This window comes from Alnus glutinosa, chromosome 1 (genome assembly GCF_958979055.1).
Source record: "Alnus glutinosa chromosome 1, dhAlnGlut1.1, whole genome shotgun sequence".
In the NCBI taxonomy this organism is placed as follows: domain Eukaryota; kingdom Viridiplantae; phylum Streptophyta; class Magnoliopsida; order Fagales; family Betulaceae; genus Alnus; species Alnus glutinosa.
Genome location: NC_084886.1, coordinates 48,121,013 through 48,146,310, shown reverse-complemented (window position 1 = coordinate 48,146,310; position 25,298 = coordinate 48,121,013). Strand labels below are relative to the sequence as shown.

At 36.5% G+C, this 25,298-nt stretch overlaps 2 protein-coding genes across 2 annotated transcripts; both read left to right on the top strand.

Annotated features, from left to right (window-relative positions):
• Window positions 1-6,005: 6,005 nt before the first annotated feature.
• On the top strand, window positions 6,006-7,121 carry LOC133857387 (ethylene-responsive transcription factor ERF014). The gene has a single exon (XM_062292683.1). The coding sequence runs from the start codon at window positions 6,140-6,142 to the stop codon at window positions 6,815-6,817; it is 678 nt and encodes a 225-aa protein (XP_062148667.1). The 5' UTR covers window positions 6,006-6,139; the 3' UTR covers window positions 6,818-7,121.
• A 4,287-nt stretch (window positions 7,122-11,408) lies between these two features.
• LOC133854498 (uncharacterized) lies at window positions 11,409-25,298 on the top strand. Its single transcript, XM_062290736.1, has 12 exons — window positions 11,409-11,564; window positions 12,286-12,345; window positions 12,424-12,477; window positions 12,580-12,640; window positions 12,816-12,892; window positions 18,072-18,121; window positions 19,992-20,074; window positions 22,714-22,784; window positions 22,882-23,020; window positions 24,373-24,509; window positions 24,590-24,688; window positions 24,914-25,298. Exons 1-12 carry the CDS (start codon window positions 11,526-11,528, stop codon window positions 25,007-25,009), a joined length of 966 nt encoding a protein of 321 aa, XP_062146720.1. The 5' UTR covers window positions 11,409-11,525; the 3' UTR covers window positions 25,010-25,298.

Sequence of the window (25,298 nt, the reverse complement as noted above, 5' to 3'; positions counted from 1 at the left end):
GTTTCTCTCGATCTCTTTCTATATAAAAAAATAAATGAAAAGAATAATAATAATAATAATAATGTGGGATTTGATTCTTATAGAGAGCATATATATCTAAGAAGAGGTTACCCACATGGATATTGCCTCTTCATCGTCCAACATCGGCCTCCAGACTTCGAAGCCTTCACTGCACTTTCGCCCATTCTCTCAACCCAACCCATCCCAACCCACGATCTCCTTCCAAGATATCTAAATATATATCATTATTATGTTGATTGAAATGACAAAATGATACAATATTGGCCCTACAATTCCATCCTTTTGATACTGTTTGCATTATTGCATGTCGCTTTCATAAGTATGCAAGGTACGGAAGGTCATGGCATGGGTACGGGCCGGCCAGTTAAGAGAGAGAAAGAGTATTAACAGTACATGCATGAATGATTAGAATATGGATGAAAGGAGCATGAATCTTCGTTTGCTCATCTTCTTTCAGATATCTCTTGTTCTCTACCTAACAAAATTCTGTCTTTTTTCTTCAATTATTCTTGAGATCGATCGACTTGCGTACGTACTAGAAGTGTATGAGATAAAGCCCCCCCACCCCCCAAAAAAAAAAATTATAGGTAGGAGTGTATGCATGTATGAGACAGATTACCCTTTAATTTCTTTTCCATTAGGGTACGTACGTATATATAGATGCACCATCACCTCTAATCTTGTTACGAGCGGCTGCACGGCTACCTCTTTCTTAATTGTTTGTATAAGTAAATGTTAGAGAAAGGAAAAGAGAAATAATACTATTTTATCTCCTAAACATCTCATTTTTAAATTTATTATTGAACTTGTACAACTGACATTAAATTGAATCTCACAAATTCAATGATAAATTTGAAACTTTATCGATCGTATGGATATGAGTAAAATATAAATGTCTAACATGTCACATGGCCGAAGAAGGTTTTTTTTAAAATGTCATGTGTTTTACTCCTTGAAAAGCGTTTCATTTGATAACTATTAGGTGTGTTTCGGTATTTGAAGAGGAAAAAAAAAAACGTTACCAAACATGACCCTAGGTTTCTAGTTTTCACATTTAACGTCAAACCATTCGGTAAGCAAGGAATAAAGCACAAGCTTTGTGGTCAAGACCTTGGGGCTGGAAGGACAAGAAAATTAAGGCGTTGGCTAAACAAATTAATTAATGGGATCGAGAAACGAAATTTCCTTCTAATTTCCAACAAAACAAACCCTCTTAATTAATTGCTTCAATATTCCTGCAAAATTTCTGGCAGGATTTATTAATATAAAGAAAGAGGGAGGGGAAGTGAGGCTCGAACATGCATGTACGTGGGATTCATTTAAAAATTAATTTGTATTAATTATCGGAAATCGGACTGTCAGCCACCTTAGAAAATATGATTAGTTTAGTAATTAGTACATTAATTACCCTATTTTTAAGAAAAAAAGATGCCTGCAATAAGACCAGAGAGGAAGGAGAGAGGAGGGAGAGAACTCGTACGGATTGACGACACTATTCTTTTCACACATGCATTATCCTTGGAGAATGCAATAATGCATGCCCTAACATCTCTCTCTCTCTCAACCACAAAGAAAACTATATCACTTTTTTTCTTTTTTTTTGTACGTAAAATAAAAAAAAAAAATTGTTTTAGTTTTTAGTGATAGTTTGATTAAACGGTTTCAAAATGTGTGGATTAATTGAAAAAATAACAATCGAATACAAAACATAATTAATGAAAATGAAAATTTTAAAAATGCATTTAAGTATTTAGTAAAATCATGGTTTAGTCTTTAAAATTGTGCGTTTTTTAAAATTGCATTCCACTGTATAACGACCCAAAAAAAAAAGTGGTAGTTAGATTTGTGTTATCACCTCAAAAAGACTAGTCAATTTGAAGTTTCTTTATAATTCTTTATAAAATCCAGTTTTACCTAATAACTAGGCAATGTGGAGCTTAGCACTCATAACTATTTTTATAAACCACTCACTCTATGTGAGCTATTCATCTCTTCTCAATATGGGACCAGGGTGTTACAAACTCCCCCCTCAAACCGTTGACGTCCTCATCAGGGCCATGTCATGCAGTGCTACAATACCACATGACCAGGCATTACTAGGTAGTTCTGATACTATTTGTAACGACCCACCCCTAAAGACACAATCTTGTTCGCTTTTGGCTCTCCCAGACTTCCCAAGAAGTCACCTATCCCAATACTACTCTCCCAGAAGCATGCTTAACTGCAGAGTTCTAATAAGTTCATGGCTATCATGGTTTTAAAACACGTTGTTTCGATAAGGGTGCAAATATACATATAAACACATACCTATTCTTATACCCAAGCAATGTGAGACGTCACAATTTCTGGAACGACCAAAGAAAAAATGCTAGCCAAATCTGCGTTATCATCTCAAAATGACTAGTCAATTTAGAGTTTTCCTATAATTCATTATAAAGCTCAATTTCACCTAATAACTAGGCAATGTGGGACTTAACACTTATGCTTATATTTTATAAAGCATTCACTCTATGTGAGATATTCATCTTCCAAATATGGGATTAGGGTATTACAAACTCCCCCTCTTAAACTCCTGGCGTTCTCATCAGGGCCATGTCATACAGCGGTCCAATACCACATGGCTTGACATTACTAAGTGGCTCTGATACCATTTGTAACGACCCAAGAAAAAGCGCTAGCCACATCTGCACTATCACCTCAAAATGACCGGTCAATTTGAAACTTTTCTATAATATATTATAAAGCTCAATTTCAATGTGAGACTTAGCAGTAATAAGTATTTGGGGTAATTACCTTTTTCCCCCATGAACTACCGGCCTGTGTCATTTTACCCCCATGAACTACTACTTCGACCAAAAGAGAGCATCAAACTACCATTTTTACACACTTTGCCCCCCTTCTGTCAGTCTAATTCATGCAAAGACGTAAATGCCCTAACTCAATTTTAAAAATGACTGAAATACCCTCATTTAAAAAAAAAAAAAAAAGACTGAATGAAAGGGGTGGCGGTAGGTGGCCGGGTGGCTTGCGAGCCACCCCCAGAGGTGGCTCGCGGCCACCTCTGGGGTGGCTCGCGGCCACCCCGGAAGCTTGGTGGCCGCGCGGCCACCCTAGAAATGACCTAGGGTGGCCGCGCGGCCCCCCCAGGTTCTAGGGTGGCTCACAGCCCACCCCGAAAGCTGGGTGGCCGCGCGGCCACCCTAAAAATGACCTAGGGTGGCCGCGCGGCCCCCCCAGGTTCTGGGGAGGCCGTGCGGCCACCCCAGGTTCTGGGGAGGCCGTGCGGCCACCCCTTAGGCCGGGGTGGGCCGCGAGCCACCCCAGAGGTGGCCGGAGCCACCTCTGGGGGTGGCTCGCAGGCCACCCGGCCACCTGCCGCCACCCATTTTCCTTCAGGTTTTTGGTTTTTTTTTTTTTTAAATATATTAATTTTAATATTTTTTATTAATTACTGTAGAGGGTATTTTGGTCTTTAAGTCAAAATTAACGGTAAAAAATGGCATATTCCATCCAAAATTAACGGAATTCCTGACGGAAGGGGGCAAAGTATATAAAAATGGTAGTTTGATGCTCTCTTTTGGTCGAAGTGATAATTCGTGGGGGCAAAATGACATTGACCGGTAGTTCATGGGGGAAAAGGTAATTACCCCTAAGTATTTTTATAAACCACTTGATATATATATATATATAGTCTCCAAATTAGGCTTAATTTCTATGAGAATTAGACTAAAATTAGACTAGGTCTCTCATGCATTGAGATTTGACCCCTCCTGATAAAAAGGTCTTTGTTCTATCCCTTTCCCTTCTTATCCTATCCTCATCCCTATGCAGTGTTCTAGGGAGACCACTCGTTTATAATTTAGCTAAGCGTTTTATTTGAATATATATCCCTTACTGCATGCATTTTGAAGGCAAAAATTAAACTTATATATATATATATATAACAAAAATCTAGAATGGCTGTCATGCATGCATGCAATCCCTTTCACAATGAGATATATGCATTAATGGTCATGGCTTGACATTTACAACAAATTCAGCTGGAAAGTTGACAAAGCTTACACCCCCTCTGTTAATGAGTGCAATTTGTAAAAGAAATTTCTCGCATGTGCCCTGGCCTTGACCCTTTCCTCCATGGCTCCATGCATGTGTGCTGGCATCTTTCCCAAAATTGGAAAAAAAGAACCCTGGTCGATTTTGGTTGTACCGTACCAATGCAAAGAGCTTAGAAGAATCGCATCCCTTTAATACTTTTTAGAGAGTGAGAGTCTGAGATTTGGAAAGAGCAAAAGTCAAGTCATGCAGGCGTAAGAAAGCATGCAATGCATCCAAGCCATCCATTTTATATATGAAGCGGTTGAAATCTGATGTGATGTGATGAGTCTTAGCTTTATATATATATTTATTTATTATAATATATCTTGTGCTTTCAAAGAGTATTTGCATGATGGTGAGGCCCATGACGCGGTTTTGGAGCTGCATGACAGAGAAGCAACAGCTAGCTCGCTGCTGCTGAATATATCCATCCATCTTCAATATTATGACTGCGCGTATTGAGTATCGTGTTCACAATATATTTCTCTTTTTCTTTTCTTTTCTTTTCTTTTTTCCCATTTGTTTTTGTGCATCACAACCAGCTTCAAAGGCTTGTTAATAAGCATCACTGCCTGCAAATCCTGGAAGTTGCCTACGACTAATGACAGAATCCTATGTTTCTCTCTGTACTCTGTAGCATATAATATTAATCATATCGTATGCTTTTTATATTAAATAATATAATGTGAAACTTGTTGGTAAAATTACCAATACCCCTATGCACTGTTTTCACGATCGTGAATTTTCTATTATAATTTTGATGGGCGTCAACTGGGGAGGGGTGACTTGCATGTGTTAAAGTCAGCAATATACTCAAGAGCAAGAAGTCATTTATGCTTGCAGTTTTCTCGAAGCTGTTTTACTTTTTATTTTTTATTTTTTATTTATGAATAGTTTTATTTCTTATTCTTGGTCAGACAAGTATTTATAACTGCCCTGCCCAGGAAGTTGCCTGGCAAAAAAGTCATGGATTTGTAGTTAATGTCTTTTATAAATGTATGACAACTAGTTGATGGAAACATGCCACACGCTCCCATGCATATTTGAGATCATTCTACGATCGATCTACACAATTGTTCGAGCTTAATTAGCTGACAATTTATGTGGTTGAATGATTCAAATCTCTCGGAAACCATCGACCATATATTGTGTGGTTTTAGCGTTTTGAATATTTGATAAATTAACGCAGTTAATCATTCCATTCATGTTTTGTCTAAATATTTAATAATGTGTCACGTCAAATTAATCAGCAACCGTTACGTGTTCTTATATATAGCCAGTTAAGAAGTGGCCGATCCACCATCTTGACGATTAAAGTAGTGATACCATTCTAAATGACCAAATGAGAATTGCTGAAACATTATCATTGGCCATTTGAAGGCGTAGTACAGGGATAGCTCGACCACCCCGGCCTTACATTTGGCCAGGAGGTGGCCAAACCACTCCTTGACTATTTGAGGGTGGCTCGACCACATTTTATATATATATATATATATATATATATATATATATATATATATATATATATTTAAATAATTTTAATGAGGCATATAAGACACGTGATGGTTGTTGATTGGACATAACTTGGATGAAGGATCGGTGGAAGGACTAACTACATTTATTAGATATCCACATATATAATTTTTAAGTGATGAAAACCTAGTTATTGATAAATTTTTTTTAATTTTTTACTTAGGGACTGATTTTTAAACTAAAAAAAGAAAAAGAAAAAGAATAATTAATGGCAGGGTAATACACTGGAAAGTATCTGTCACCCATTTGATGCCCATATGTTGAGAACCCTACTGTTCTTTGACTAGGTGAATTCCTTGCCTAAGACTCAAACCCTCATCTATAAATAACAGCCTGCTTTCCCCAACATCCACTCCCTCTACGTCATTGCTTTCTTCACTCTCACAACAAGAAAAGAAAAGAAAATCCAGAGAAAACAGAAGATCGATCAGCTAGCTACCTAGCTAGAGAGATTCAAAGTATTGATCTTTGCAGAGCTCCCTCTCAACAAATGGTGAAGACAGAGCAAAAGACTCACCCAGAGCCATCAAAGCCAATGCCATCAACATCAGCATCAGCATCAGCATCAGGATCAGGAAGCAAAAAGAAGTACAAGGGAGTGAGAATGAGGAGCTGGGGTTCATGGGTATCTGAGATAAGGGCACCAAATCAAAAAACAAGAATATGGTTAGGCTCTTATTCCACACCAGAGGCAGCAGCCAGAGCATATGATGCCGCACTTCTATGCCTAAAAGGCTCTTCAGCCAATCTAAACTTCCCCATCACTTCTTCCAGTACTGATTATCACAATATTCCTCATGATATCGTTATGTCACCCAAGTCCATCCAAAGAGTGGCTGCGGCTGCTGCCAATAGCTTTATTGCCAATGCCACTGCCCCCCCACCATCCTCCCCTCCTCCTCCCTCTTCGTCCTCATCAGTCGTCTCGTCTCCATCCATGTCCTCCTCACCGTCCGATCACCTCGACGATGATGTCTCGCTAATGCCATCGTTTGATCAAGTACTGATGAATGAGCCAATGGCCATGATGGAATCCTGGTACAACTTTGACGGCGGCCTACAATCGCCAAAATTCATTGATCAAATGCTTAATGGTGCCTTGTTTGCTCCACCTGTGGCTGATGATCTGTACGAAGAAGTCGATATTCGTCTGTGGAGCTTCTGCTGAAGAAATTAAAGACCAAACCAAAGAAAGCCAACCCATATCATTCTTTTGTCCATTCACATTCGTTGATGATCTTCTCTTATTGCTTGAAGACATTACTGACAGTAACCATAAATTTGTTTATTAGTGTATTTTGATTTAGGAGAGAAGAAAATTTCATGAGGAGATAAGACATTTTTTGGACTCTCCCCTGTGGTTTTTTATATATTTGAGAATATGTATGAATCAAGCAAGGTGTGTCATATCAATATTATTTATGGTTTATATTGTAATGAAATAATAGGGAGAGAAAGTTTAATTCCATCAATTGTCCCATGTTATATGCTTTGGGTCTTTCTTTCTTTCTCTTCAATTTAGTTTTAATCATTATAAAATAAGCTATTGTATGCAGAAATTACAGTTCTAGGCATTCTTTGGAGAGTGTGGGAGGCCATATATTTTATAGAGAGATGTCAGAAATGCTTATCTCAATGGGAACAAATTGATTGCAGAGGATGTGGAAACTTGAAACCATCTGGGAGTGTGTTTGTTGTGGAGTTCACACCAGCTGCCTTCAAGGGTCACGGATTGTTGTAATATATATCTTCCAAGTCTCCAAATCTTGATTCTTTTTTTATTTTTTCCCCTGGTGTCTCAAAATCTAGATGCTGGAACATGTTCTTGTGATTTTGGAATTTTTTGTTTTTGTTTTCTTCTCTCTTTTTTTTTTCTTTTCTTTTTTTTTTTTTTTGGCTAGGAGAATTTGGAACTTACACCATAATATATATAATTAAGCAGTGCCAAAGTGATGATATCTAATCGGTTCAGAGTGGTTGGACATTAAAGTGACTAGCTAGTCTTGCTTCTTTTTGCAGAAAAAGATGGAAAAGCTAATACACTAATATGATCTTGATCTAGGAATCTTTAAGCTGGTTAATTTATCCCAGGAATTCAGGAAAGGAGGGGAAATTTTCTGAGAAGAGGTTCCATTTATTAAAATGATTGTTTTATGTCTTTTATTTTTACTTCTCAAAACAAAAATAATAAAATATTAATGAACAATCTAACCACAAAACAATCATAAAAATACGAAAACAGTTTTTATATTTATATTACGTGACACTTTTTCAAACGAAAAACACTTTCTTAAAACACATTAACGAATAGAGTTATAATCAAGTACTTGATATTTGGTGGATTGGTTTTTTTTATCATTTATTCTAAGATTCAAGTTGATCCAAAAATTATAAGATCAGATATATCATCTGCATTAGATATGACATGTGCATAGGATTCAAAGGTAGGATTCATGAGTTTGACACTTTCTAGGCAAATTTTTGAACCTGGTCAGGTGTCTGAACCATTGGTTCAACCCAAGATGGCACATGACCTGTCCTCTTCTGCAGTAGATGAGGGCATGGGGTCCCATCCTCCTTTGCTTCCTTCCTCTACATTGTATTTGGTCTCTTCAAGGTGTCCTTTATACGCCATACTCCTTTTGGAAGCAGGAAGTGTGTAAAGGAGACTGAGGACCCCCCTTTGATTGGAAATTTGGAAAGCAGAAACCAAAGGACACCATCTTGGTCCCTAAAACATGCTACTGTTGGGACTACATCGGATTATGTCCCACGAAGAACATGTTACCAAATTTCGGCACATGATGACAAATCCACAGGTTGAAGACACTACATGTGATATCAAAGCATCAATCTATCCAACATTTCACATTTTCTACACAATTATTGCTCTAATGCTGTTGACATTTTTCGCATTTTCTTCATGGATAATGCAATGGTCTTAACCATGTTATGTTGCATTTGTACACGCAATTAAGCGTTTAACAAAATTAAGGTTCAGTCTTTAAAATCATGCGTTTTTAAAAAGAGAAAAGTTAAATACGATATTTTTATCTCACAATTATCCTCTTATCTTAATGATTAGGGGAAGGGTCTTTGGCAACCCCGAATTCTTTTAATCCTTATAAAAATATTATTTTCTATACCATGACCTCGTCAATGATGACTTTTTCACCTTCTGGATATATGGCTAGATGATTTGGCTTTCAATTATACTCATTTTTGTATCTATGTATTTATTTATTTATGTAGGCTCAGATCCCTCATGCAAAAAATCATAATTACGCCCCTACTTACAATGTTGATATGATAGTTCCAACCAAATGTTATACTTTAATTTTTTTTTATTATTATTAATAAAGACTGATCTAAAGATTAGTTAGAACTATCACGTCAGCATTGTATGATAATTACAGAATAAAAATATAATTTATAGTATTAATCTTTTAAAAACATGCCCCATTGTCGATGGCTTGAAAATGTTTTCAAACTTCTATTTTTTTCAAATGTATTCTCAAATGAGACATTTTTAGCATTTTTGTTTAAAAACACGCATTTGACCAAATCACACAGCCAAATGCATTCTTACACTAAACATTATTATCGCTATTATTATTATTTTTTTCTTTTATAGACTATTCTTTGTATTACATCTTTTGTAATACTATTCGTTACATGTTTTAAATTTTTTTTTTTTTTTTTTTATGTCAATCATTTAAAAAAATAAAAATAAATTCACTTCAAACACATCACTTTAAAAATAAATATAATAAATAGATGTAAAGAGCAACATTACTCTAAAATATAGTGTACAAAGTCATTCCTTATATATATATATATAAGTTGCGACAAAAATACAGAAAAGAAGGTAATGGTTGTTTTCCTAATTTCCTTGTGTTGGGTGAATAGACGTTGCTAGATGCTCATGTGCCTACCCTTCATTTTTCCAACAATTATAATGATAAACAAACATACCTTAATTATATATAGAAATCAGATCCAACATAGGCCATGAGTTTAATGATTCGGGCTTGGCCTTATTAAGACACAAGTTTATCAAGATTGGAAATTAATTAATCATTTGGTATATTTCAATAAAAACCAAATATATTAAAAGAAACACTTTTGTTTTATAGGGTGAATGCCGACAAAAATAAATAAATAAATAAAAATGTGGGATTAGATATTTTTTGTTGGGTTACCCCGCCTTAATTTGTTGTAATTTCAATTTATTTTTTTTGCAGTCTATAGTTCTTTTTCATATATTTACTATAAAAAAATTAAATAAAAAAGAAAGGAACAAAAAAAAAAAGAAGAAGCTAGATTCAAAGGTCGGAAAAATCATGATTTGAACAGCAAATTCAAAGGTATGGAACTTGGTTGTCGGCTTTCGTGGAAAAATAAAATGAAAAATCATTTCAATGTTATTGATGTGATACACAATTTTTGTGCACATGTACTCAAGGACGAACGCATGTATAGACAAGGAGAGCCCTGCCCCGTGGTTTTCAATTTTCTTTAATTAAATTTTATATATATATATATTAAGCTTAAAAATTAAGTTTGACTTCTAAAAAAGAAAATTTGACCGACAGCACCGAAGCCGAATCCCTTATTTTAAGGGCTCAAAGTATTAGAGAATATATTCTTTATATATTAGGGAATTTAATTTTAGAGATTTATTGTAATTGTTGTTATCTCCTATAATCAATTAAACCGTAATTGATTTGATTATAATCAGATTTGAGGGTAATCAAATCAACAAATCACGTAATATAACCTTTTAAACTTAATCGGTTGGAGACTACGCTTCATGAAATGGAGGTCACTTGTTTGAATCCCCTCTCTCTCCTCTTATATGAACATGTTAAAAAATAAAAAATTTATACGACACATTAGATCATATATCGACTTCATGGAGGAATCTATATGAAAACATGGGAATTTAAGATTAATCTATATATATATATATATATATATTTTGATATTCGATGTTATTCACACAGCTATACAGGAATAATATATGATTTAACAGGCCATCTATTTACTCTTTTTTTTTTTTTTTAATAATAGAAATAATATTAAGATAACTTCGATACATTATTGACGTTGTTTGGCAAATGCTTGTCCAGAACAAAGTGGGTTGTTAACTTTGAAAATAGTAAAAAGTGGTGATGTGATATAAAGTAAAAAGAATTTATATAGAAAAATGAAAAAGTTTTATATTGGAGTGAATTTTTTTATTTGAATAATAATAAAAAATTATTGATGTGATATAGAAAATGAAAAAAGTGAAAATGTTTTAATGTGGACTGTTATTGGAAAATGTAAAAAAGTGACAAAAAAAAAATAATGAAAATGGTGCATAGCACTATCGTGCAATGGTATGTTGTTTGTCAAACATACCCATTAATACCATCAAAACTATACTAATCAATTATTGTTGTAGTCACCTTTCGGTAGTCATCGTTATTTTTATGTGGGGGTTTAAATAAGTTCGCACTAATATGTGCTTTTTTAACTTCTGTGCAGCCTCTTGAGAGGGCATGTTACTTGTTTGACCTATTTTATACTATTTATTTGTATTTCTATATTATTTTAATTTTTTTTAGGTCCATTATTTAGGTTCTATTTTAGGATCGTTCATTTTCTCCTCATTTATGATTCTCTTTTATAAATCTTTTTCTTATTTAATTAGAGGGAAAAAAAAATAAAAATTGACAGCACATAACATTATTCATTTCGAAATGCGACGGCGTCGTATTAGTAGCCAATACCACGAGTTTGCGTCTCGCTTGTTTTTTCATCTAACCTAGAGATTCGCCATTCCAGTGCCTCTGTTCTCGCAAGTTTGGCACAGGGAGCGAAACCAAATCATGGGTTATTCCAAGAACCAGTTGCTAGCGCGCTTACAGGTTCGTTTCCCAGTTCCCCATTTGGTTGTTCTTGCTGGAGTTCACTTTTTTCATGTTCAATTTTATCTGGGTGTTCTTCATTTTTGCATCAGAATCCAATTTCCATGCTCAATTGGCAGTGATCAATCATTATTAAGCTGTTTTATGTTCATGATTCGATTTGAAAATAAGCAACCTCTGCTTGTAATAGAATTGGACTTTATATATTTTTGCTTTGGTTTGTTAATTGAAAGGTGATATTGTTTGGAGTTCTATGGACTGGGTAAATTTTCTAATGCATGGATTATAGAAAGAATGCTTCTGTTAGTATGGTGTTGGACTTTAGTATAATGTGTATTTAGTTGAATACCCAGTTCACTTGGTTATTTATTTTCCTATTGGAACTGTTACTGGTTATTCCTTATTGTTTAGGACCTAGGATTTAGTTCCATTTTTTTATTGTAACATGATCTAAAATTTGTGAAATGCGATTCGGGATTATGTCAATGGTGTTTGGGCGAAATGGTATCTCTTTTTTTCAATTGGTAAAAGGGTTGGAGGGTTGGTCACTGGTTCAATCCCCTATGTGGGTGAGTAATATTTACCTATAAAGAAAGAAAATAAAAAAGAGATCTGGATCATATATATTCTTTTAGCTGCTTTGGTTTTACATTTCAATGATTGAATTTGCGGCATTTCGTTTGTTTTCCTGTAAGTAACTGATATATTTGGTCTTCATTAGGAGCTTCAAATTGAATTTTCCCAGTATGAACATCCTGTTGTTTTGACGGTTGAAGCTCAGGTAAAAGAAAACTGGGTTGTATATCTTCCTCTACGTACAGATGTACTTGAAAGCAAGATTATTTCTTTTCCTGTGTAGGCAAAATATGTAGGAAACGGTGAGGGTGGACTGAGTAAAAATTTATTCTTGAAGGTATGGAATTTTAAGACTTGGTACACCTTCTTATGCATAGTTCGGGCTTTTTTCTCTCGACATATTCTGCGGCCCAACACCTGGACTTGTTTGTATATGCAGGACAAGAAAAATAGATTCTATATTGTTTCTGCTCTGGCAGACACTAAAGTCGATCTAAAAGGTATATATCACTGTATATATTTTCTCAATCTCAAGCGTCTTATTGCATATAGGCATGTAGCTATCGCAGAGACTTTTTGCAATACTTGCACTGTCAATTGAATTGTTTTTGCTCATTTATTTCTTATATAGTCCTGGATATTAATGGAGTTACTTGTGACTTCAAAACTGAGCAGTTCTATCTCAAAGGCTTGGTTTGGGAAAAGCAGGTTTGAGAATGGCTCCTGAAGAAGCATTGGGAAAAGTACTTCAGGTTGGTATATGCGTATAAGTTCAGTTTGTGCTTCTCTGCCCCTGGTTTGTGCCTATAGTAAAACCATGTGCTAATCCAGCTGCTTCCCTTTTCATTTTTTTTTTAATTTTTTTTTTGTTTGCCATGGAACTGGAGCTGTCTCTTTTTTCCCTGCATTTGGTTCCAATTTGGCAATTTCTGTGCAAATACTTCCTACTGGTGAAGCACATTCTTGTTATATCTTTTAAAATATAAAAAATATAAGTGTTTCTGTATGCCATAAGGTCTCCTTTTTCTTTTTCTTTTGATAAGTAAGAGAGGTTTTATTAAAAAATGCAAAGCGCAATCAAGTACACATGGGGTATACAAGAAAGGCAATTAAGAAGAAGAAGAAAACAATACAAGGAAATCGTTATAGCTAATCACTAGAGGTGCGAGATACGCAGCTGTCCAAGAGTACAAAGAATGAAGAAAAAAGGAAATGAGCTCCTCTATGGTTCTTTCTTTGTCCTCAAACTGTCTATCGTTGCGTTCCCTCCACAAGCACCACATAAGGCAACAAGGAACCATTTTCCACACGACCGCACTCCGAGAGCGTCCACCCGTCCACCAGCAGGCGAATAAGTCTATTACCCGAAGAGGCATCACCCAAGACAAACTGAAGTGACTAAGGATGGCATACCAAAGAGCGCGTGCAACCTCACAATGAAGAAGAAGGTGATCCACAGTCTCCCCGTTCATTTTGTACATGCAACATCTATCAATCACAATGACATGCTTCTTTCTGAGATTGTCCAAGGTAAGGATTTTCCCTAGCGCTGCCGTCCAAGCGAAGAAGGCCACTTTCAAAGGAGCCTTGGTCCGCCAAATGCTTCTCCAGGGAAAAAAGATAGCATCTTTGCAAGCAAAAGCCTTATAGAAAGAACTAACATCAAAAGACCCTTTGTGAGAAAGAGACCACCAGAGCCGGTCTCCCCCATCATGAACAACTCTGGAGGAGTACAGTAAAGAGAAGAAGGAAGCCATGACGTCCACCTCCCAGTCGTGGACCGCTCGAAAAAATCTGACGTCCCACTGATAGGACCCGCTAACCACTACCAAGTGGTCTGCCACTAGAGCATCCTTGACACAAGCTATGTCATACAAAACTGGAAAAGCTTCCTTGAGGGACATCTCCACACACCACACATCATCCCAAAAATGGATCCTGGACCCATTTCCCAAGAAAAGTCTGGTGTAGCTACAAAACAAGCTCCACCCTTTCCTAATGTTCTTCCAAATCCCCACTCCGTGAGACCCAGGGGAGTCTAAGGAACACCAACCAGCCCCAGTAGAACCATACTTTGCATCCACAACAGATTTCCACAAAGCCTCTCTCTCATAAGCATAACGCCACAACCACTTCCTTAAGAGCGCCTTATTGAAAATCCTCAAGTTCTGGATGCCCAAACCACCTTCAAAGATAGAAGAACAAACCTTGGACCAACTAACCAAGTGATATTTGAATTCTTCGCTTATGCCACCCCACAAGAAATCTCGATGCAACTTCTCTATACGACTAGCGACACTGGAGGGAATAGGGAAAAGGGAGAGGAAGTACGTAGGAAGATTGGAGAGAGTACTCTTTATAAGAGTAACCCTACCACCCTTCTACAGATACAACCGCTTCCAGCTAGCCAACCGCCTCTCAATCTTACCTACTACCTCATCCCAACAGGACTTAGCCTTAAAAGGGGCCCCCAACGGAAGACCAAGGTACTTTATAGGAAGAAAGGAAACTCCACAGCCCAAGATGCCAGCCAAATCGCCCATATTATCCACATAACCCACAGGAACCATAACAGACTTAGCCAAATTAATTTTTAAACCTGAAATAGCTTCAAAGGACAGAAGTAACAAACGTAGATAATGAAGATGATCAGAATTAGCCCCGCAAAAGACTAAAGTATCGTTTGCGAACAATAGATGAGAAATGTTAATCACTTCACTACTGCCAGAACCCACAGAAAAACTTGATAGGAAGCCCCTTTGGACAGTAGCAGAGAACAACTTACTAAGAGCCTCCATCACAATAACAAACAAGAGAGGTGACAGAGGATCACCCTGTCTAAGGCCACGAGAGCTGCTGAAAAAACCAGTTGGGGTGCCATTCACCAAAACAGAGAACCGCACCGTAGAAATACAATGCGCTATGCAGGAACACCATCTCTCCCCAAAGCCACATCTTCTCAACATATACAATAAGAAATCCCAGTTGACATGATCATAGGCCTTCTCAATATCCAGCTTGCAAAGTAACCCTGGTTCACCGGATTTGATGCGACTATTCAAGCACTTATTAGCTATAAGAACTGAATCAAGAATTTGCCTACCTTTCACAAAAGCATTTTGAGGGGACGAGATAATCCTCTCCACAACCTTTTTAAGTCTATTTGCAAGGACTTTTGCAATGATCTTGTAAACACCACTTACAAGATTGATAGGACGAAAATCCTTAAGATCCACAGCCCCAGACTTCTTCGGAATTAAGGCAATAAAAGTGGCATTAATGCTTTTGACAAACTTGCTATGAGAGTGAAAGTCCCAGAATACCCCCATGAGATCTGTCTTGATCACATCCCAGCAGTCTTGGAAAAACGCAAGAGAGAACCCATCAGGACTTGGTGCCTTGTCTCAATTCATGCATTTCACCACCTTTAAGACCTCCATTTCCTCGAAAGGAAGTTCTAAGGAAGAGGCCTCAGCTGCATCCAGAGTGTCGAAAGCAAGGTTATCTAACCTAGGCCTCCATGGGAGAGGTTCTGCAAAAAGAGACTCATAGAATTGAACAACATGATCCCTGATGACCTGCTGGTCGGAAGAAATAGAGTCATTGACAGAGAGCGACTCTATGGAGTTAGACCTCCTATTTGAGTTGGCTATTTGATGAAAAAATTTAGTGCATTTATCACCCTCTTTAAGCCAAAGAACCCTAGACTTCTGTTTCCAGCTAATCTCTTCCTGTAAAATAGAATTCTCCAGATCTCTGATGACCACACATTTCCTCACCTTTTCTTCGGGAGATAAACCATGTTGTTCCTCCAACCTATCAAGAGTACATAATTCTTCCATGTGCATTTTTTTGCGAAACTCCACATTACCAAACTCCTGTTCGTTCCATCTCTTGAGATCAACCTTTAAAGCCTTAAGCTTTTGAGAGAAGATGAAGCTAGGAGAGCCTTGAAAGCGATAAGACGCCCACCAAAGCCGGACCCTATCCACAAACCCTTCAGCCTTTAACCACATATTCTCAAACTTGAACGGTCTGGACCCCAATGAATGCCACCACAATCAAGAAGAATAGGAAAATGATCAGAACACAATCTAGGAAGCCTTTTCTGTATAGAACCTGGAAACTTGACCTCCCAGTCTAGAGGAACAAGAAATCTATCAAGACGAGACCAAGAGGGATTCTCTTGATTATTGGACCACGTAAAAGTCCCTCCTACAAGAGGGAAATCCATGCGGCCCTGCTCAAAAATAAAGTCTGAGAACTTCATCATAGCAGCGTTAAGACGAACTTCCCTAGATCTTTCAGGGAAGGATTTTGTTAGGTCCTTCAGGGAGGGGTCCAAGGTTATCATCGTTAGGCGAGGTGCTAACGTAGCTGGAAGATTCCTTGAAGTGGCAGCCTATGCTTTGGGTGGTCTGAGAGGGATTATTTACATTCCTGAAGGTTGTGATGGGTGGGGATGGAGTAGATTCCTAGTAGAGTTGGGTAAGGTTTGGTTCGGCTTGGACCTCTGCCAGTGAAGGAATGGATAGATGGTGATGGAGTTATCATTGGTGCTGCTACTGGTTCTAATGGCTTAGACGGTGCACCATCTTACGCGGAAGTCCTGTGCACAGGCTCTTGTCAACCGGAGAAGGAAGGGTCGAAGCAGGTTCAGCTGGTGCATCCTCTGGGTAAAGACCTTCATGACCGTTATGTCTCTGAGAACGTGAAGGTGTCAGACGATTGCCTAAATCAGACGCACAGTCCCATTCTGCTGTTCGAGGCAAGTTAGAGTGTTCCTTTGGTGAAACTTACGCAGGCTTTCAGTTGATTGGAGGGGAAGACACGTTTTCCGCTTTGTTGCTCTGGCAAAGCCAGTTGGAGAAGCTGCAGGTTGACGTGGACCGAGCCCTGAGTAGGGTCCGTGAAGGGCTCCTTTTGGTTGGGCCGGGCTTTAAGCCCAATGGTAATAGGCGGAAGAGTAAGAAGGACCGGAAGAAATAAAATTTTATTACTTATTAAATAAGAAAAGATAGTAAGTTCTTACTTCAGGATTAGAATAGAGAATATAGAGGAATAAAAATGTTACATACTACACGAACTTAATCATTTACTATCTACCATTTTGTAGCAAGGTTTGTTGGTTTTATAAATTTCTCATATTTGTTTCCAATTATAGTTCGTTAATATGAGCCAAATCCAGAATACATAAGGTGTTCCCTCCACCACATCTTTCTTCCCAAAATATTATATGCTAGGACACACTTTATATATATAAGTAAACGCAATTTATTAAAAAATGCAAAAGGCGCAACCCAAGTACACATGAAGTATACAAGAGAAACAAGGAGACACTTAACCAGGGGAAGAGAGGTTATTCTTAGATATCATCTTATCGGTATAGGTACTTGATTAACATCTTATTTAGTGTGATGTAAAGATATGTTGAATTATGACTCTTGAAGTATATGTAGAAGCTGGAAAATTACCTTGCTCATATACTATATGCTTTGATATCTTGAAAGGCACAAATACCATATCACTTTCGTGAGACATCGTATTTGCGCATAATATTTTTCCTTAATTGAGCTATGAGGTGGAGGATGACTCTGGTGGTGGATTCGTCCACATTTTCTGGTTGAGCGCTCCATGCCTGTTTGATTGACCACTTGCTAGTTTAGTTATTTGGGTAGGGTGGCTAATATATGTCTTTTACTAAGAAGAATGACCATCTTGCCATATCAGTGTTAAATCAATATATTCAAGTAGATACTTTCTGTTTTGTTCTTATTTAAAAAAAGAAGAAGATACTTTCAGTTTTGAGTAACTGAAGCGTGTAGTCATAATTTTATTTAATGGAAGAATATGTTGTATGTCTGAACTTCTCATTGTTTTGACTTTAATCTGCTCTCTGAAGTCTTTTATCAATTTTTTTTTTGTTGCTAGGTACCTTTGGGTTGCGTTACTCCATTTGCACTTGTAAATGATTCAGCACGGTATGCAGTATCTTTGTTGCTCTGAAGTTCAATTTCTTCTTTGTTTCTGTTCTCAACTTTTGAGCTCATACATGTACTTATCAAAAAAATAATACTAATGAAATTCGAGCTCGTACATGTGATTGTATTGTTACTCTAGGCTTTGAATGTACGTTTTTACAAAATTATTCAAATTCTGTGTCAATTACTCTTTTTTTTTTTCTTTGTTGTTGCCTTGTTGGTGTTGCGTTGGCACATCTAGTGTATTGTTTAGAAAACTACTTTTGCTTCAAAAGGGGAAATCCTGAAATTTTTCTTTTTCTGGTAAAAGTTTTCCTATGTATTAGTGGAAACCTTTCTACTATTGATAGGCAGGTTTTGTAGATCTTCTGAATTTTTGTTTGTAATTGTTAGGGGAACTTTCTGTACCCTTTGTATTTATAATTCTCTTCTTTTTTTTTTTTTCTATAAGTAATTTAATATCATTAAATAAGCATAGTGGGGCACAACCCTAGTATACAAGAAGTATACAAGCTAACCCCCTAATCAGAAGAAAAAGATGAACAAAAGTTCAAAAAACCTACAAAACTAGAAACAAGCAAGCTATGATGTGCTATCCAAGTATATAAAATGTTGAACATGATCCTCCACAACTCTAGCACCAAAATCTTTACATCTTCAAAGCTTTGAGCATTCCGTGCTCTCCAAAGGTACCATATTAAACACAATGGAGCCAACTTCCATACTTCCATAATATTCCCACGCCCTACCCGGCCTTCCCAACTCACCAACAAATCGTTAACCCGTCTAGACATAACCCAATAAACACCAAATAGATTAAGAATAGAGCTCCATAACTCTCTTGCTACTTCACAACGAATCAACAAGTGATCAATGGACTCCACACTCTTCTTACACATGCAACACCACTCCACTACCGCAACATTCCTCTTTCTCAAATTATCCAGCGTTAATATTTTTCTTAAAGCTGTTGTGCACAAAAAAAAAGGCCACCCGTGAGGGAGCCTTGCCTCATCAAATATTCTTCCAAGGAAAAGGGGATCCATTTGGACTAGTTAATACTTGATAAAACGACTCCACTTCAATTTTACTCATTTTGGAAGTACTCCAGTCTATTTTATCCACATCTCCTTGTATTTATAAGGACCAGTACTGTGTGTGCAGATGCACATGTAAGGACGCACTTTCATGTGTGCGTATAGTCATTTTAGTTTTTTCGTATTTTATTGGAGGTGCCCCATATGATATCAACACTGACAACACATGGATTTTCCACGATAGGATTATTGTGTGAATTTCAAAGAAACTTCTTCTTCTTCTCTTCTTTACATTGATTATAATTAAATAAATTTAAATAGTATAAATATATTAATATGACATAATTTATATACTTGATGCCAATTTTATATTTAGACTTAAAAGATGCAAGATTTAACGAGTATTTGAGGGAAAAAAATGTGATTTTTATCGTTCAACTGGTTTTAATTGGTATGTTCTCTTTGCTTTCTAAAACACTAGGCGGACTCATGCGTCACATTCTGTTTTACACTACATGAGTTTCGCTTACGTATTGCATGACGTGATTGTCCTCTGGAAGTTTTTATTTTTATTTTTTCTTTCTCTTTTTTGAACTTATAGTTTGTTACTATGAAATTATCAGGATGCCATTTTTTGTTCTTTAGTTAGGGTCATGTAATAATTTGTTTGTAATTTTTGTGTGGCAATAATTAATATTAAACACTGGTTAAGTAGAATTCCAGCAGATATTCTGTAACTCTGTGCTGTCCTTTTCTCTTGCTCCGTGGTCCTTTCTTTGCAATATTCTATAAATCCTCAGTTTTATGTTACATTATATCTTTGCTTTGTGAAGACATGTATCCTTGTTGTTGGATCAAGGGTTTAAAGGTCAGGGGCGCTGCTTGTTCCACCCACTGTCAAATGACATGACAATATGTAAGTGAGAAGGGTTTCTAGAAACTGAAATTCTTTTGTCATTGCTTTTGTATTTTTTCCAGCTTTAATTTTAAAACCATTTTCAAATTGCTTATTGTGTATTATCTTATTTACCATGTATCTTGTTATCTTGTGAACTCTTGAGTAAAACTTTTAATAGAAACTTACACAAGATTTGAAGTATTAAATTGATTGAACTCCATTATTACCACAATTTATACTTGTGAAGCTATTCTAGTTAAGTATATTAAAGTAATCCGGCATTAATTCAATAATTTAAGAGAAAATTACTGAATTGATTCCGGGGATTTAGGTTTGTATCAACTCTATCGCTGGGGGACAATTATCTTAGAACTCATTTTTTTTTCTTTTGATAAGTAATTGACATCTACTTCATGAGGTGTGGTCCCCAGCCGATTGAACTATCCTTAGGGTTTATCTTAAAACTTATTGTTGTAAGTTATTGTATCAAATTGATTATTTTGTATAAATTACGTCTATGTTTCTGACCGAATCCTTGTAAAATTGCAATTCTACCCAACTAATTTTTTATTTTTATTTTTATTTAAAAACAAAAAAAAACAAAAGGCAGTCTAAAAAATAAAAATAAAAAAGCTCTTGTGGCGATGGAGCCCTCACTAGATGAGGGGTGGCTAGCCACCCCACTGTGAGGGTAGGCCTCACCTTATAGTCGCCACCTTTTTTTTAAAAAAAAAAAAAATTTGTTTCTTACTTTGCTTTTGTTTTAAATATTTTATTTAGAGTAAAATTTTTATTTTACAAGGGCTTCATTATAAAAATGGACGGAATTTGTTTGGAATTTGATGATGAAAGAGCTTAACATAAGAAGTTTAAAGAAAGTTTTTGTACCGTAGGGATTGATTTGATACATTCTTAACCCCCAAGGATCAATTCAGTTATTTTTCCATAATTTTAATAAAATTATGCAATTTAGCCCTGAAAATCCATCAAGTAAGAGAGGGAATCACTTGAGACATGGGATTATGTGGAATGGGAATAAAGGGAATGGGAAAGGGTTAGACTAAGGTGTGGATATGGTATATGAGATGTTTTAACTCAGAAGGACCTGATTAGAAAACAAGAATAAAGAAAAAGGATGAGAAAATGAGGGTTATTGTGTCCAGGGCTCAAGTCCTTCATGTCTCAAATTGTACTTTTAATGAAATGTATCATTTGACTCGGACCATCAGATTGGAGATATCTTATCTTTCTATATTGTGCTAGAGTTGTGGAAAAAGGAACTCCATCCTTCCATTCTTGGCGTCATGTACTTTTAGGGGGCAATTGCATGATCCATGATAGGAAGTTTATGTGCTGAATAAGATAGAGGATTGTTTGTCTCTTCACTCTACGGGCCATAATTTAAGCATTAAGAGTGTTAATGGCTATAAATCCACAAGTTTCATATAGCTTGGTAATACCAACGATCCCTAGCTCAAACAGTGCTTCCTTCCCTTGTAAGAACAAGATGGAGGGTGAGTGGTGGGTTCAGAAGAGTGCATGTGTAATTTACCAGTTCAAAAAGGATAAAGTATATGTTTAGTTCCAGAAAAATTATCCAAATTTCAATTTGTACCTAAAAATATATTTTGTGCCTAGTATCTCTCTCTTTTCCCAAATCAGTCAGTTTAGTCTCTGTAACTATGATGCCATATTATGTGATGAGAAAGGTTGACATGGACAAATTTTTTTTTTTTTATGAAATGACACATAACAGAATATGCATCTTAAACTCCCAAAAGTATGAGTGGGGAATTAGTTTTTCATGAGACACATTTAGTGCAAAATGAGAGGGAAAATGAGGGGGAAGCACGTGCACGTCACATGCAACATTAATTCCCCCCCAATATTTTCAGGAGTTGGCTGACTGGGCAAGATGTGTATTTTGTTATGAGATTAGTCATAAAAAATTATACGCATCAGTACTTCCAGTCACACAATTTGACAATGTTGTGTCAGAAAACTCACTTGACTCATTTGAAAAATCATAGGGAATAGCTTGATACGGAATATTTTGTAAGAACTAAGAGCCTGATTGGGATTGCGTTAAAATAGCTTTTTAGAAAAAGCCTCATTTTCAAGCTTCCTCACAGCGCGGTTTTGGGCTTTTTTAGAGCAGAAAAGCACTTTTTAAGTTTTTTACCAAACAACCACTTTGCAGCCTAAAAGAGCTTTTTAAGTACTAAAAGCACTTTTTAAGCTCTTTAACACAATCCAAAGCAAGCCCTAAATTGAAATTTCAATAGCCAAAAAAAAGTTTCGTCTAGTTTCATGAGAGACTTAAGGACGCTATGGATTCATACATGAGACATAAATAATGCTACGTAATGTATGACAAAGTGATGGCACCTATGTGTCTATCTGCATGTGAACTCTGAAAGAACTTTCTGTGAAGGTAGCATTGCTGAAAGGACTTTAGGCTCATTGTCAATTGTTACCTATGTCTTAGTTGATAACATTACCTTAGATCACTTCTTACTTCACAACAGTACAGTACATAGTGATGCATCACATAGTGAACTGTGAGGCCCTGCACTTGTCAGTAAATTTACAGTTGATGAATATGCATTTATTTATTTTTTCATGTTGTCCCCTGATCCTTGACATGCTGCTTCCAGCTCTTAATGCCTGCGAGCTTGACAAATTTCTAAGATCAATAGGCAGAGACTCCTCATATGTTGATATAGAGGTAATTTAGAATAAGATTGTTATGCGCGTTCATCGAATAATCCTTTGTTAGTTTATTTGATCTAATCGTTATTCTTCTTGCTTATAACTTTTTGCAGGCTAACCCTCCAGTAGGGAAAGATAATCCTCCTGATCTAGCTGCTCTTGTTCCATCTGATTCCATAGTTTTGCCAGATTCTACAGAAAAAGCTACAAATGATCATGTTGTTTCAGATAAAAAGTCAATGGAAATTACAGGTACTATGCCCAAGATATGATATTTGTACTTGAACAAAGATAAACATATGAATGCTTGTGTGTTTCATCTTTTCTCGACTTGTAGGATTCTATATGCATGCCAAAGATGGAAAGCCTTGTAGTGATTGGGAGATGGTCTTTCCTATCTTGCTTTTCACGGCATTCATTCTATTTGGTGTTCTATTGTGTCATTGAAAATGAGGCTATTCTCTAGACTGCATATTATTGTTTTTAGACTTTTGGTGAACTTGTTAAAGTCTTCATTAGCAGTTGCCCTTGCTTCCCTATTCAATTCCTGGGATAAAACCTTAAGCCCTTCACTTTTAAGATGAAAGTGCTGGACTGAAGTGGACATGTGTCTGCCATCACCTCTTCTTGGCCCATAAAGGAAATTTACTGCACATACCAGAAGCAAGCATCACAGTCAACTGTGAACAATTTTAACCTGTGTGAAAAATATTAGATCGGAAATTCATGAGATATTAGGATCTAAGATAATAATATTACTGCTATTTGCTCAGAACAAAAAATATTATTGTTATTTTTTCCTTGGGGGATTGGGAGCTTTCATTTTAGGTTTCATACAGGTTTATTAAACTTGCACATAATTAAATTTACCAAAAAAAATTAAACTTTCACATAATAATGGAAATATTATTAGTTTGGCTATCTAGTATCCATTCTTTAAGCTCTCTAAGACTTGGTACTGACTTTAGTGCACTAGTGGACATAATTGACATATCAAGTCAAACTGGACATAATTGACATAATTGAAATGTTCTCTAATTTCCATTTTTTTTTTGGTATGTTCTCTAATTTCTTAAATCCTCCTTTTTTTTTGTGTGTGTAATAGTTGTCATGGTATTCTAGCTCCTGTACTACCTGCTACAATAAGTTGATAACCACAATGGTTTTCTCAGCACAAAGACGCCTAAATTAATGGATGGGCGTGATGTCTAACCTAAACCTCTGTGCCAAATACATGTCATTTAAAAATGGCACATGCAAGCTATGCAAGGTCGTTAATGTACTAAGCAAACTCTCAATTTTTCCAAGCTTCTGTTAATATATATTGTTTGAAATTCCTTGCAGTGAAGTCGTTTGTAGATGCCCATTTTTGTTTCTTTTTATATTGTACTTGAGAATTATCGAGTTGAAGATATAGAATAAGACATCTTTAGTTCAAATTGTCCATTTTGGTGCATACTGGTCTTACTAGGGCGGGGGGCGGGGGAGGGGGGGGGGGGGGGGGGGGTGTTGATATGTACAAGAGTCATATCGATTAGTTCATTCCAAAGTGATTAGTTCTTAAACAAAAGGTAACTCGATAAAAATAATTCTTTATTATGCAGCTAGTGAGCCATCCAGAAAAGCAAAAAATATGGAGGACAAACCTGCCAGCAGTGTGCAACCGGCAAGCTCCTACAAAGATGTTGGGCAATTTGTGGAAGAAATACTGGATAAAACATCAGCACTATTACTTTCAGAGGTAAGCATGTTTTATTATGTTCTCTTTTGTCCATTGTAAGCGGTTCTTCTGGGTTATGCTAAAGAAATCAAGGCATACAGATAACTGAGGATGCTATTAAGCAACATGGAGAAGGGCTAGGAGCTGTGTTATCAGACTGTATCAGAGAGCGCCTTAGCTTGGAGTTGAAGGCAGATGCAGTGAGTATTTGGTTACGACTGTTGAATTTATACCTTTTCAAACATTTATTCTTTATCAAAAAAGCAACAATTGTTCTTGGCAGTTTCAAAGAACATAATCCTTGCATATTGAGGCAGGGGTCCGTTCCTTGCATTTCTATCGAATATCGATTGTGTGGTTGTGAAAAGCTTTTTGATATAAGTCTATGGTTTTACTCTTATGGTGATGATTACCCCATATTGCAGAGGTCGTACATGAACACAGCATACACAGAAGGGTTTAGTACTGCACAGGTGATGTTCCAGAACATTGGTGCTCATAATCAGTTCAGGTGTTTGTGACTTGCAAAAGTTTCAATTATTGTAGTGTTTATACATTTGATAGAAAATGTCTAATTTACCTAAACTGGCTTGTGGGGTATTTTGACTTTTGATCTATCATATTCACTGTTCTGTCTTCATGGTGATAAATCGCTTTTTAAGTTAACCCTTTTTGGTTAGGGACCTAGGGGTCCCTCTCGCCATCCCCAAAATTGGCCTCATTGGGTTTTGCTAATGAGACCCATATAATGTAGGCAATCAAATAATGTAATAAACTTTACTTCATGCAGAACTCACCCTTGAAAATTGA